We start from the raw sequence: 14,946 nt of genomic DNA, 5'->3' as shown, positions 1-14,946 counted from the left end.
TGCTGCCTTAGTTTTCAGTGTACTGGTCTTTCACCTTCTTGATTAAATTTATTTTTAGGTAGTTTATTCTTCTTGGTGCAGTTATAAATGTGATTATTTCCTTAATTTAACTTTCTGATAGCTTGTTATTAATGTATAGAAACTCAGGAGATGTATGTTGGTCTTATATCCTTCAGATTGACTGAATTCATTTGTTAGTTCTAAAGTTTTTTGAGGGGAGTCTTTAAAGTTTTCTGTATATATTATTATTAAATCATCTACAAATAGTGGCATTTTTACTTTTTTCTTTCCAGTTTGGATATCTTTCATTTTTTTCCTGCCTACTTGATTTGGCTAGACCTTCCAATATCATGTTGAAGAAAAATGATGAGAGTGGGCATCCTTGTCTTGTTTCTAATCTTAGAGGGAAAACCTTTTGGCTTTTGACCATTGAATATGATATTATCTGTCATATTAATATATGACCATTGTTATGTTGGGGTACATTTCCTCTATTCCCACTCTGTTGAGGATTTTAATCATATTAATAAATGGATGGATTTTTTAAAGTGCTTTTTTTAATCTATTGATACCATCAAGGAAAAATCATATTCTTTTCCTCTGTTTTGTAAATACAGTATATCACATTGATTGATTAGTGGAATATGAATCATGCTTGTATACCTTTAATAAGTCAAAGTTGATTATGGCATTGATTTTTTTAATATATTGTTGAATTCAATTTGATGATTTCTTTGAGAATTTTTACCTATATGTTCATCAGAGATGTTGACCTATAATTTTGTTTGCTTGTGGTTTCCTTGACTGGGGTATCAGAGTAATTATGGCCTTGGAAAATGAATTTAGAAGTGTTCCCTCATTTCCTACCTTTTGGAAGACTTTGAGAGTATTGGTATTAATTCTTCTTTGAAGGTTTGATAGAATTCACCAGTGAAGCTGTCAGGTCCTAGACTTTTATTTGTAGGGAGTTTTTAAATTACTTATTCAGTATCCCTACCAATAATCAGCCTATTCAGATTTTCTGTTCATATTCAGCCTTGAAGTTTGCATGTGTCTAAGAATTTATCCGTTTGTTCTAGGTTTTCCAATTTGTTGGTGTGTAATTGTTCGTAATAGTCTCTTAATGATCCTGTATGTTTCTATGGTGTCCATTGCATCTCTTTCATTTCTGGTTTTGTTTTGTTTTGTTTTGTTTACTTTAGTTCTCTCTCTTTTGTTGAGTCTGGCTAAAGGTTTATCAACTTTGTTTATTTTTTCAAAGAACCTGCTCTTATTTTCATTGATCTCTTCTAGTGTCTTTTAGTCTCTATTTCATTTACTGCTCCTCTTAGTTCTGAAGTGAATCTCTTGTAGGCGGCATGCAGGTGGGTCTTGTATTTTATTCCATCAATCCCTCTCTGTCTTTTGCTCGAAGAATTTAGTCCATTTACTGTTAAAGTAATTGTTAATAGATATGTTATTGCCATTTCTATTGTTTCTGGCTGCTTTGCGTTTCCTCTGTTCATTTCTTCTACTGCTACCTTCCTTTGTGATTTAATGACTTTCAGATTCCTTTCTCTGTCGTTATCTTTTGTGTATCTACTTTAGGTTTTTGCTTGATGGTTATCACAAGGTTTACACATAAGAACTTGTATTTATAATAGTGTTTATGTTAATAACAGTGTTTGAACACTTTGTAAAGCTCTGCTTATTTATTCTCTACTCACCCAACATTTGGTTTTTTGATATCATATTTTATGTCTTTTTTTATCTTGTAAATCCCTTGCTTAAATATTGTAGCTACAGTTATTTTTACTATTTTTGTCTTTTGACCTTCGCATTAATAATTCATTCACTACCATTACCATATATTTGCCTTTACCAGTGAGATTTATGCTTTTATATATTCTGTTACTAATTAGCACCCTCTGTTCAGCTTAAAAAGATATACATCTCTTCTGAGAATGGTTTAGGTTTAGTGGTGATGAACTCCTTTATCTTTTGCTTGCTGGAAACCTCTGTCTCTTTCAATTCTGAATGATAACTTTGGTAGGTGAAGTATTTTTGGTTAGAAATTTTTATCTTTTAGTACTTGGAATATATTGTGCTATTTTCCTCCAATCTTTAAAATTTCTGCTAAAAAAATCTACTGATAGTCTGACAGGATTTCCTTGTACATAAAAAGTTGTTTTTCTCTTGCAGCTTTTAAGATCTCTCCTTGTCTTTAGCTTTTGACATTTTAGTATAAAATGTCAAAAGTATAAAATTTAGTAGAAAAAAGTATAAAATTTAGTATATAAAAAGTATAAAATTTAGTATAAAATTAGTGTCTTGGTGTAGATCTCTGGGTTCATCTTATTTGGAACTGTCTGAGCTTCCTAGATTTGAATGTCTGTTTCTTTCCGCAGTTTAGGACAGTTTTCAGCCATTATTTTTTCAAGTAAGTTTTCCTTCCCTTTTTATTTTTTTCTGAGACCTCTATAATGTGATAGTTAATGCACTTGATGTTGTCCCATAAGTCCTTTAAGCTGTCTTCACCATTTTGCATTCCTTTTTCTTTTTGCTGCTCTGATTGGGTGAGTTTCTCTGCCATGTCTCAAGTTCTCTGATCCTTTCTTCTGCTTCATCAAATCTGCTTTTGACCCCCACTGGTTATTTTTCAATTCAGTTGTTGTATTCTTCAGTTCTGTGACTTCTGTTTGGAACTTTCTTATATTTTCTATCTTTAAGTTCTCACTGTGTTTATCCATTCTTCTCTCAAGTTTAGTGAGCATCTTTAGGATCATTTATTGAACTTTTTACCAGGTAAATTATTTATCTCCAGTTCATTAACTTTTCTTCTGATGTTTTATCTTGTTCTTTCATTTGGAACATATTTCTGTTTCTTCATTTTGCTTGATTCTGTCCTAGTTTCTATGCACTGGGTGAAAGAGCCACCTCTCTCACTTGAACTGTTGGCTTTGTGTAAGAGATGAACCTTTTTCATTCAACCCTGTCCTAGCTCTTGGTTTTCTGTCAACTATTTGTAATTATCCAAGAAGCCTATCTTATATTTAATAGCTCTCAGTACTTGAGGAAGTGCCAAGATCAGTCAGTGTCCCAAAGGGGAGAGTTCAGTCAGCACCTTGATTCAGGCTGATTAGAAACCAAGTCCTCAGGCAGCAGCTTTTCAAGAATGCAGATATATGCAGTTCTGTAGGACTGCAAAGATAAGCCCTGCTGGCCCCCAGAGCCAGGCTATCTGGAGGTGGTCCCTGGCAGCAGTCACAAAAATTGGGTCTCTGGTAGGTTTATAAGCTCCTTCTTGGGAGTTGCTAGTGAACTGTAGTCACACAGGAGGAAGTGCAAAGATGGTGTTCCTGGCTGCATCTTTGAGAGCACCTGCTCACCCTCTAGGTGTGTGCCAGACCTGTTGCTTATCCCCAGGGCTGAAGTTCCTAGACAGGCAAATAGCCTCTTTTACAAAAAGAGTGGGAGTGTGTTCAGTCTGCTGTCTGTGTGATGCCCTGGAAATGGTAGTCTTCCAAGAACTGTCTCTATAATTGTTACAGTCCTGTGGGACCCAGGAATGCAAGCCCCCCCTGACCAGTTGATCACAGGTCTTTCTCTGGGGGGCAGCTGTAAAAATCATGTCACCAAATGTAAAAACCAGAGCACCAGTATTGTGTAGAACCTCCTCTCCAGAAGATAAAAGCACTCTGCAGTATAGCAGAAGAGCTAAAAAATGGTACCCACTGGCTGACATGGGACAGATGGGGAGTACACAGATGGCATTCACTGGAAAAAAAAAAAAAGAAAAGAGAAAGAAAAAGAGAAAACAAGGGAGAGGAAAAATAAAAAGATGATACCCAACATAAGGGCAGAGGGTGGGGAAGATGGTGCTGCTGACTTTAGCAAGGCAGAGAGAAAATAGGAAGATAGTGTCCACCAGCCTCTGTCCGAGGGAGTATCCAAGCAGGTACAAGTGCTTTAAAATTAGTAAATGAATCTCTTTCATATGATGTCTGGATGCTTTGCAAATGGCTGCTTCTACATTGGGCTCTGGGTTAGGTGAGCCTAGTCATAAACCCTTTAAGAACCCTTCCTTGTGTCCACAAAGCCCCATATGTCTCATGGAGCCTAGTTAGGTGAGCCTAGTCATAAACCCTTTAAGAACCCTTCCTTGTGTCCACAAAGCCCCATATGTCTCATGGACATGAGCCTTGTTGGCCTGTGAGATGCTTTGGGGGTTTATCTCTCAGACACTGGATCTTAAAAGTTAGGATGGCCTATGTGAGGTATGAACCCTTCACTCCTTCTGGAGAAGCTCTGGGTTTTGAGTTCCCTCCAGACTGGGGGTTGTTTTATTGGGGGTGGAGTTTGTAATGAGATTGTGTTTCAGCCTTTTCTACCCACTAGGATGTGGTTTCTCTCTCATTTGCCCAATGTAACAGGGTCTCTTTACCAGTATGTGGATTCTTTTCAGAAGAAGTTGTTCCATGTATAGTTTTAGATAAACTGTCACCCACGGGAGGAGGTGAGTGCAAGAGCTTCCTACATATCCATCTTGCTAAAATTTCTTATTAAAAGTTTTTTGTTGTGGTGATTATTCTTTAATAATCAATAAGCACAAACTTTTAAGAATTACAATTTTTAATATTCAGTTTGTTCATTTAAGCATGAAGAGACTCTAACTTGACTCTTGCTGGGATTGTTGAGGAAAGTTGTATGTTCATGAATTTTATTTGCTCTATATTTACATCATCATAATATTTTTTATAACAATTGCATGTTTTCTCATCAGCCTTTGACCTTTAGAAAGTAAGAGCTAAGCATTAAAAGCTCTGCAAGAAAGTAAATTTTAATGAAATTTTTTTTCCTCTCAGTCCCAAAGGGAACATGAACTCTAAAATTGACTGTGGTATATAATAAAAGGCATGACTGCAGCTGAAAGCACTTATAATAAAATACAAGACTCAATTCTACTTTGTCTTCTGTCTATACTCATTGGATAGCTGAGTTTATAACTTTATGATAGAACATTCTTCCTAAGAAGTGTGTGAAACCAAAAAGATACAGTAAATCTAATAGTTTTCAAAATTGTGAAACCATATTAAATGTTAGGAAACTAGATTGAGTATAACTACTCAACATATATAAACATACATATTAAACAAACATTTGCACAGATTGACATTGCTGCCACAAAGGAACCCCTTTCTGGATTTAAGAATGGGTTCAGTTTCCTAAACTACTGATCAGTTAGTTCAGTCGTTCAGTCATGTCTGACTCTCTGAAACCCCATGGACTGCAGCACACCAGGCTTCCCTCTCCATTACCAATTCCCGGAGCTTGCTCAAACTCATGTCCATCAAGTCGGTGATACCTCCAACCATCTCATTCTCTGTCATCCTTCTCCTCCTGCCTTCAATCTTTCCCAGAGTCAGGGTCTTTTCCAGTGAGTTGGCTCTTTGCATCAGGTGGCCAAAGTATTGGAGCTTTAGTTGCAGCATCAGTCCTCGTGATTGACTGGTTTGATCTTCTTGCAGTCCAAGGGACTCTCAAGAGTTTCTCTAATACCACAGTTCAAAAGCATCAATTCTTTGACACTTAACTTTCTTTATGGTCCCACTCTCACATCCATATGGACTTCTCTGGTGGCTCAGACGGTAAAGTGTCTGTCTACAATGCAGGAGACCTGGGTTCGATCCCTGGGTTGGGAAGATCTGCTGGAGAAGGAAATGGCAATCCACTCCAGTGCTATTGCCTGGAAAATCCCATGGACAGAGGATCCTGATAGGTTATAGTCCATGGGGCCACAAAGAGTCGGACACGACTGAGCGACTTCACTTTCACTCACATCCATACATGACTACTGGAAAAACCATAGCTTTGACTAGAGGGACCTTTGTCGGAAAAGTAATGTCTCTGCTTTTCAATATGCTGTCTAGGTTGGTCATAGCTTTTCTTCCATGGAGCAAACGTCTTTTAATTTCATGGCTGCAATCACCATCTGCAGTGATTTTGGAGCCAAAGCAAATAAAGTCTGTCTCTATTTCCATTGTTTCCCCATCTGTTTGCCATGAAGTGATGGGACCAGATGCCATGATCGTAGTTTTTTGAATGTTGAGTTTTAAGCCAGCTTTTTCTCTCCTCTTTCACTTTCATCAAGAGGCTCTATTGTTCCTCTTCACTTTCTGCCATAAGGGTGGTGTCATCTGCATATCTGAGGTTATTGATATTTCTCCTGGCAATCTTGATTCCAGCTTGTGCTTTATCCAGCCAGGCATTTCGCATGATGTACTCTGCATAGAAGTTAAATAAACAGAGTGATAATACACAGCCTTGACGTACTCCTTTCCCAATTTTGAACCAGTCCATTGTTCCATGTCCAGTTCTAACTGTTGCTTCTTAACCTGCATACAGATTTCTCAGGAGGCAAGTCAGGTTGTCTGGTATTCCCATCTCTTGAAGAATTTTCCACAGTTTGTTGTGATCTACACAGTCAAAGGCTTTGGCGTAGTCAATAAAGCAGAAGTAGATGTTTTTCTGGAACTCTCTTGCTTTTTCTACGATCCAATGGATATTGGCAATTTGTTCTTCTGCCTTTTCATTCCAATCCCAAAGAAGGGCAATGCCAAAGAATATTGGAACTACCACACAATTACACTCATCTCACAGGCTAGCATAGTAAGGCTCAAAATTCTCCAGGCCAGGCTTCAACTGTACGTGAACCATGAACTTACAGATTTTCAAGCTGGATTTAGAAAACACAGAGGAAACTACTGATATTATGTATAAAATAGGTAACTAATGAGAACATACTGTATAGCACAGGGAACTCTACCTAATGCACTGTGGTGACCCAAATGGAAGGCAGTCCAGAAGGGAGGCGATGTATATGCATGCATATGTATGACCAATTCATTTTGCTGTATAGTAGAAACTGACAAGCAAGAATACTGGAGTGGGTAGCCATTCCCTTCTACAGGGACTCTTCCCAACTCAGGGATCGAACCCAGGTCTCCTGCATTTCAGGCAGATTCTTTACCATCTGAGCCACCAGGGAAGCCCAGAAACTAATACAACATTGTCAAGTAACTATATGGCAATAGAAATTAAAAATAAACAAGGGGCTTCCAGTTCAAGATGATGGAGTAAAAGGGTGTGTGCTCATCTCCTCCTGCGAGATGGCCAAATTTGCAACCAGCTACTGGGCAGCCATCAACAGGAGGACACTGAAACCCACCCCAAGAAAGATATCCCGTGTCCCAAGCCAAAGAGGAAGCCACAGTGAGATGGTAGGAGGAGCACCGTCATGATAACATCGAATCCCATACCCGCCAGGTGGGTGACCCACAAACCAGAGAACAATAATACCAAGGAAGTTCTCCCACTGTTGTGAAGGTTCTGAACCCCACACCAGGCTTCCCAACCTGGGTATCTGACAAAGGGACTGGGAATCACCAGGGAACCTGACCTTGAAGGCCGGCAGGGCTTGATTATAGGACTTGCACAGGACTGGGGAAAACAGACTCTGGTCTTGGAGGGCACAAACAAAATCTTGTGTGCACCAAGACCCAGAGGAAAGGAGCTGTGAGCCCACAGGGAAGTAAACCAAAACTGCCTGCTAGTGGTGGAGGGCCTCCTGTGGAGGCATGGGTTGGCAGAAGCTCACCACAGGGACCGGGGTTCTGGCAGCAGCAGGTCAGGAAGTTCCCTCTTGGCATAAACTCTCTTGGAGTTCACCATTAACCCAACCATAGAGCCAAGAGACCCCAGGCCTGAGTCACCTCAGGTCAAACAGCTACCAACTACCTATGAGGGAGTGCAGCCCCACCCATCAGCAGATAATTGGATTAAAGCTATACTGAGAAAGTCCCTGCCCACCAGAGCAAGACCCAGTTTTTCCCATTGCCAATCCCTCCCACCAGGAAGCTTGCACAAGCCTCTTAGCCTCATCCATCAGAGGGCAGACAGAAGAAGCAAGAAGAACCACAGTCTCACAGTGGCTAAAACAAAACCATATTACAGAGAGTTCATCACAATGAAAAAGCAGAAAGTTACGTCCCAGATGAAGGGACAAGATAGAACCCCAGAAAAACTTCCCTAACGTGAGAAAGGAAATAGTCAACCACGTCCAGGAAGCACAGAAAATCCCAGACAGGATAAACCCAAGGAGGAACACACCAAGACACATAGTAATCAAACTGACAAAAATTGAAGACAAAATATTAAAAGCAACAGGGAAAGATGACAAATAACATACAAGGGACTTCCCATCAGGCTATCAGCTGATTTCTCAACAGAAAGTCTACAAGCCAGGAGGGAATGGCAGGATATGTCTAAAGTGGTAAAAGGGAAGAACCTATAACCAAGAATACTCTACTCAGCAAGACTGTCCTTCAGATTTGGTGGAGAAATCAAAAGCTTTCCAGCAATCAAAAGTTAAGAGAACTCAGCACCACCAAACCAGTTTTACAATAAATGCTAAAGGAAATTCTCTAGGCAGAAAATATAAGATGTTTAGAGCTCCCACTATTCAGTTTTTTCCTTTCTGGGATTTCCTCCTTATGGGAGTTCCCTTTATGTTACTTGCCATTTTTCTCTTGTTGCTTTTAATATTTTATCTTTGTCTTTAATTTTTTTCAGCTATTATCTCTTCGGATATTTTCTCAGGTCCTTTCTGTCTCTCTTCTCCTTTATAGTTGTTACTTGCGTGTTTGTTTTGAGGGCCAGAGGTGCACGCAGCAGAAAGATCCTAAAGGAACCTCAAAGAGCCATTTTTTAAAGTATCAAATTCTGTGTAAATCCATCAATTTTCATGTTAAAGTTAGATACAGATGACATCAACAATGCTTTAGAACTATGATCTCACAAAATCATGTTTCAGTGTTGACCTTTCTTACTTTTGCCTATTTTGTTCACATTGCCTTTTATCGCCTAAATGTCTCCTCAGTTCAGTTACTGTCCAAGAATGACTTATTGAGTACTTAACAGATACAAGGCATGAAATTAGATCCTCCACCTATTGAAATCATGTTCGTTCAAAATTCACATCAAATGCAGAAGCCTCCAAGATCACTCTTGTGCTCGTAATGTGTAGATGTGTGCGTGCTAAGGTGCTTCAGTCCATATCTGACTGTGTGCAACCCTAAAGACTGTAGCCTGCCAGGCTCATCTGTCCATAGACTTTTCCAGGCAAGAATACTGGAGTGGGTTGCCATTTCCTCCTCCAGGGGATCTTCCCGACCTGGGATTGAACCTGCGTCTTTTGTGTCTCCTGCATTGGCAGGCAGGTTCTTTTCCACTAGCACCACCTGGGTAGATAGATGTGATTTATTTTTTTTTTCCTGAATGTTTTTTGTGCTTCCTTCTTCTCTTATGACATTTTATTTATCAATATACTTGCTTTCCCTCCACCCACCTATTGCCAGTCTTGTTCCACCCATTAGGTTGTAAACTTTACTGTGGCAAGGGCAAGTCTCACTCATGTTTATATCCATCAATGCTGCCTTAAACATGCTTTTCAAAGTCGGGACTAAAAAGATATAGGATAGTCTTGCAGCTGGAAAAAAGTGGGGAAATGCGAAACACTGGCTTCCTGTCTCTGTTCTCAGCAGAGCAGAGCATCAGGTAATGATGCTCTGTTGTTTCTAGAGCACATCTTAGTAGAGACAGCTCTTCTTCCCCTAGTTGTTCTCCTTCCTTTTTGCTTCCCTTTTCCTCCTCCTCCTTCCCCTTCCCCTCTCCTCTCACCTTTTCTCCTCCTTCCTTCCTTATTCTCACTATTTAGTTGTGGCCTAGTTTAATCTTCGACTTTTTGTATGCTTAGTCTCAGCTTTAAAATGGGATATGTGCTGGTATGAAAATGTTTTACTTGAAGTTGTTACAGTTCACTAAGGGATCCCTTCTTTCACCTTTGAAGACTTACTGCCAGAACTCAACTAAATAGACCAGTGATGTTCCCAAGAATAGGTAGGAGAATAATCCAAATATTTGATTCTTCCTTAACTTATAGAATATTGAGCCGTAATGGACATACTGTAAAATGAAAACTGTAGAAATAAGATTAAGTGAATTAAATTATTTTTCCTAATAATCTCACTTCTTCCTTAGATTCAGGTCAGAAGACATTTAAAAGGAGAAGATCTATCATAAACTGGGCCTTTTGGCGGGGTTCTAGCATTCACCTGGATAACTTGCCCGTGTCACCAACATCTCCTATCCCAGGACAGCTCTTCGGGGTTTCTCTGCCAGATATTTGTGAGAATGACAACCTGCCCAAAGCTGTCTTGGTAAGTCTCATTTTGGCCTATAGCACTAATAGGAAAGGAGGTTTGGGAAAGGAATGCTCTGGGAGGTAAATCTTTCCCTAAAAAATGGGAAATTTATAGATACCCATTGCTTTGGCTGAGAATCTTTATTATTCCTTCAAAGAAAAAAAATCTGATTAGGCTACTGCAGAGTCATAAGGTAGACATAATAGGGAGAGATAATCTAGCCTACTGATTTCAGGCAAGAGCCCCACTAATCTGCTCAGATAAATTAGAACCTACACTGTAGACAGAGAAGCCACATTAGCCCTGACATTTTTCTCACAGCCTTTCTTGAACCCTGCATTGTTCAGAAAGTCTCATTTAATCACTTTGGCAACACAGACTAAATCTTAAAATTTTTAAACTTGTGTTTTATTTGTATTCCAAGTCTTTAAATATAAAGATATGTCCTCTGGTATTTAGTTATCTTTTGTATGTAGAAGAGATCAAATGAAAGCCACTGAGTATGTATTTTTCCAGGTAATATAGTAAATGGGTTGTGTTACAGAATATTTATTGAGTGTCCAGTACCCTTCAAGCAATATGCTAGATGCCTGGCCCTTTATTCCATGTTGTGCATCTATCTGTAAGCACCAGGTACTAATCTAGCCACTTTATTGCTTATCCTTCACAACAGATTTAGAAGGTAGTTATCATCATCATCGTTACTATCATTCCTACTCTACAAATTAAAGGGAAACCCCTGCCCAAGTTTACCGAAGGTCACACCATAAATATGTGTCATAGCTAGTTTCCAGATCCCATGGGTTGCTTGTCTCCAGCACCCATTCTCTTCCTGTATGGCAAGCAGAGGGCACACAACTAGAAAGAAAGAGAAATAAAAGACTGAATAGAATGGAATGGAATGGAGAAAGCTTCCTAAAGGAGATGATTTTGGAGGCTAATTTTAAAAGAAGGAAATAGTGACTTCCCTGGTGGTTCAGTGATTAAGAATCCACCTTCCAACGCAGGGGACAAGGATTCAGTCCCTCGTCAGGAACTAAGATCCCACATGCCACAGGGCAACTAAGCCTGCGTACCACAATGAAGACTCAGCACAACTAAAAAACAAGAAAAACATAATATTTGTTTAAAAAAAAGAAGAAGAAGGAAGTAAAGTATAAAGCCACATGAAAAGAAAGACAAGGAAGGGCACTTCCCTGGTGGACCAGTAGTTAAGAATCTGCCTTCCAGTATAGTGGGTTCTATCCCTGGGCAGGGAACCAACCAAAGATCCCACATGCCATGGGGCAGCTAAGCCCGTGTACTACAACGAAGAGCCTGCATGCAGCAACTAAGACCTAACACAGCCAGAAACAAATACCCAAAAGAGAAAGAACAAGACAAGCAAGTGGAGAATGAATTTGGGAAGAGCATTTCATACTTGGGGAAAAGAATCCATATTGGAGAGTAATGGGAGAATAGGTAGGGAGGAGAGAGACAAGTTAACAGGTACCTTGAAGTGACTGCTGGTTCACTGAAGAAAGTCTCATTAAAGCAAGTGTTTAAAATGTTTTAGATGTTAAATATAGCAAGCGTAAATAGGAGAAAGAAATTTAGAGATGCCAAAAAGGAAATAGAGTTTAATCCTCTAGCAGGCCTTCTAGCCCCAGGCCTTCAAGTCTTTCCCCTGGTACACCCCAGCCTCTGGCAGCTGGATAGGGCAAGTACATGTTCCCTTTCTTGTTCTGCATGAAGTGCCATCTTGATTTTCTTTTTCTTTTGTTTCCCCATAGGATATGCTTTTCTTTCTTAATCAGAAAGGACCTCTCACAAAAGGAATCTTCAGACAGTCGGCCAATGTGAAATCCTGCAGAGAGCTGAAAGAAAAACTGAATTCCGGAGCTGAAGTACAACTAGACTGTGAATCTATTTTCGTAATAGCATCTGTCTTAAAGGTAGGAAAGTTTCTCCCTTCATCTACCCCACAGCATAGCTCTGGAGAAAGACAACTGATTTATCTCATTGTAACATTACTCCCATCTGCAGGAGACCATGATAGAAATAGAAGCTTAGAAGTGTTTAAAAAAAAAAAAAAAAAAAAATACTTCATACAGTCATATGTGTGCTGTTATGTCTGACTCTTTGTTACCTCATCAACTGTAGCCCACTAGACTCCTCTTTGTCCACAGGATCCTCCAGGCAGGAGTACTGGAGTGGGTTGCCATTTTCTCCTCCAGTGGTCACAGAAACACTGGCATTTAAAAGCCACTTGTAATGATGTGGCATGTCAGATAGTCATTTTAAAATTTTTCATCCCATGTCACTCTCCCCACCTTCACTTCTGCTACCCCATGCAAAAAAGAAAAAAAAATGAAATGAAAATTAAAAACAATTATAACACACAGTATATTTACCAAAATAAACATCCTGATTAGATGACTTTCTCACAGTCTCACTATCTTCCTAATAAAGGCGAATTTTTCAAAAATAAACTTTTATTAAACTTTGAAGCAGAGTTTTACCATAATAAACAAACATTTGCCTAATAATTGAAACATTGCTCACTGAGACTACTGAAAATTATATTCAGTTATACAATACCCCCCCTCAATGCCTTTTAAAAGTAAAGGTGGAGTAGGAATGATTGCAACATCTAGTCCTTCTTTTATGAAACCCTGACCACATTTGGTACCCTTGATCCCATGTAATCTGGTATTTCACATAAGCTTCTTTGCTGCAAGCATTTTTGCTACTGACATTTTGGACATATAACCATATAATAGCCTTATGGTAATTTTGCTAAAAAAAATAAAATAAGTGGTTGACAGTTTGTTCTGACATATACAATATAAAAATCATGACAGAGGACAATGATTTGTCCCAAGAATTGGTTTCACATTTTGAAATATACGACACTGGAGTTGAAAGAGACCAAGGGCCTTGAAGACATAGCATGAACCCACATTTCCCATAGAACTCTGAAATGTTTATTAAGGACAAATGGCAATATGCCAAGAACAAAAAATAGTGTGCAGGGCTTTCACAAAAACTCAGGCACAAATATATATCCTAGTACCTAGTATTTGAAACTTGATGCCTCTCCTAAGAAATTTGAGCAAAAAATTTAAAAGTGCAGTGCTGAACAAGAGACAAATCAACAATCTATATATATATATACATATATATGCGTGTATGTATGTATATATATATATATAATATTGTGAGTGAAAGATTTGGAAGACAAATGCTTTAGTATAACCCATGAAATAATATTGAATTAATAATATGAATTGTGCAGTATTGCCATGAATCTATACACATTTTATTTTTTAACTTTTTATTTTGTATTGGAATATGGGAGATTAGCAATGTTGTGATAGTTTCAGGTGAACAGCAAGGGGACTCAGCCATTCATATACATGTGTCCATTCTCCCGCAAACTCCCCTCCCATCCAGGCTGCCACATAACATTGAGCAGAGTTCCCTGTGTTATACAGTTGGTCCTTGTTGTTTATTCATTTTAAATATAGCAATTACACACATTTTAAATGTGTTCAAGGGTTTTGTATTTCACAATAAAATCTTTAATTCTGTTATTCTAATGTTTTATTATGTCCTTCTTAATATCCCTCTTTTATTTTTTGTTATTTTATCTTTTATGGCAGAACTGCCTTACAGCCAGTTCATTATTTGGTTATTTGCTGCAGAAATGCTCGTGGCAAAAATGTCTATGGCAAATAAGCTTACTTATGACAAAAAAGCTAGATCCTCCCCTCTCCCCTCATCCCAACACCACCCCCCTCCACCTATGATTACTTAACTCACATCCATATTTGAGTTAATCTTATAAAACGTTTTCCTCCTCACATTCATGAAAATGCCTCACTTTTTTTGAAAATCTAGAGTCAAAACTAGCTTTTCGCAGAGCTTTTGACCTGAGCAATAGCTTCTGCAGATCAAAATCAGGCTCCCACCTCTGAGCAGGGTTGGAATGTCCCAGAGCCAGGGGTAGAGACAGTGCCCCAGCCCGCATCCCCAGGCCTGGAGCGTAAAACCAAATTAAGGAAAACATGATGAAGAAGACTCCTGCATGTCACTCCTCCTGGTCAGTTGCTTACACACTCATGTTTTATGACTTAGTGAATAATCAGATGCCACTTGATAAAAGGGCCTTGTCTGCTCTTAAACAACCCCACCATAGAGTTTCACAATAAAGTGTCACTCTAAAAAACTGGAGAGGGGCTTCCCTGGTGGCTCAGTGGTAAAGAATCCGCCTACCAGTGCAGGAGACAAAGGTTTGATCCCTGCTCCAGGAAGATCCCATATGCTAGGGAGCAACTAAGCCCATGCAGAACCATTGAGCCTGTGCTCCAAAGCGCGGGAGCTGCAGCCACTGAAGCCTGTGCACCTAAGAGCCTGTGCTCCACAGCTAGAGAAGCCACTGCAATGAGAAGCCCCTACTTGCCACAGCTAGAGAAAAGCCTGTGCAGCAGTGAAGACCCAGCACAGCCTAAATGAATAAATAATTTTTTAAAAAAGAACTGGAAACATGTATACTATCATGTAAGAAACGAATCGCCAGTCTAGGTTTGATACAGGATACAGGATTCTTGGGGCTGGTGCCCTGGGATGACCCAGAGAGATGATATGGGGAGGGAGGTGGGAGGGGGGTTCAGGATTGGGAACTCATGTACACCCGTGGGAGATTCATGTCAATGTATGGCAA

At 39.3% G+C, this 14,946-nt stretch overlaps 1 protein-coding gene across 1 annotated transcript in view; it reads left to right on the top strand.

Annotated features, from left to right (window-relative positions):
• The window catches only part of ARHGAP20 (Rho GTPase activating protein 20), a 200,811-nt gene that overhangs the window by 173,841 nt on the left and 12,024 nt on the right, over positions 1–14,946 (top strand). The window contains exons 10-11 of the mRNA XM_052653158.1: positions 10,078–10,256; positions 12,014–12,175. Of these exons, the coding sequence (XP_052509118.1) occupies positions 10,078–10,256; positions 12,014–12,175 (341 nt within the window). The remainder of the gene's footprint in view (positions 1–10,077; positions 10,257–12,013; positions 12,176–14,946) is intronic.

Source organism: Budorcas taxicolor, chromosome 15 (genome assembly GCF_023091745.1).
Source record: "Budorcas taxicolor isolate Tak-1 chromosome 15, Takin1.1, whole genome shotgun sequence".
NCBI classification, from domain to species: Eukaryota; Metazoa; Chordata; class Mammalia; order Artiodactyla; family Bovidae; genus Budorcas; species Budorcas taxicolor.
The sequence above is the reverse complement of the archived record's forward strand: the minus strand, read 5'-3'. Positions and strand labels throughout refer to the sequence as shown.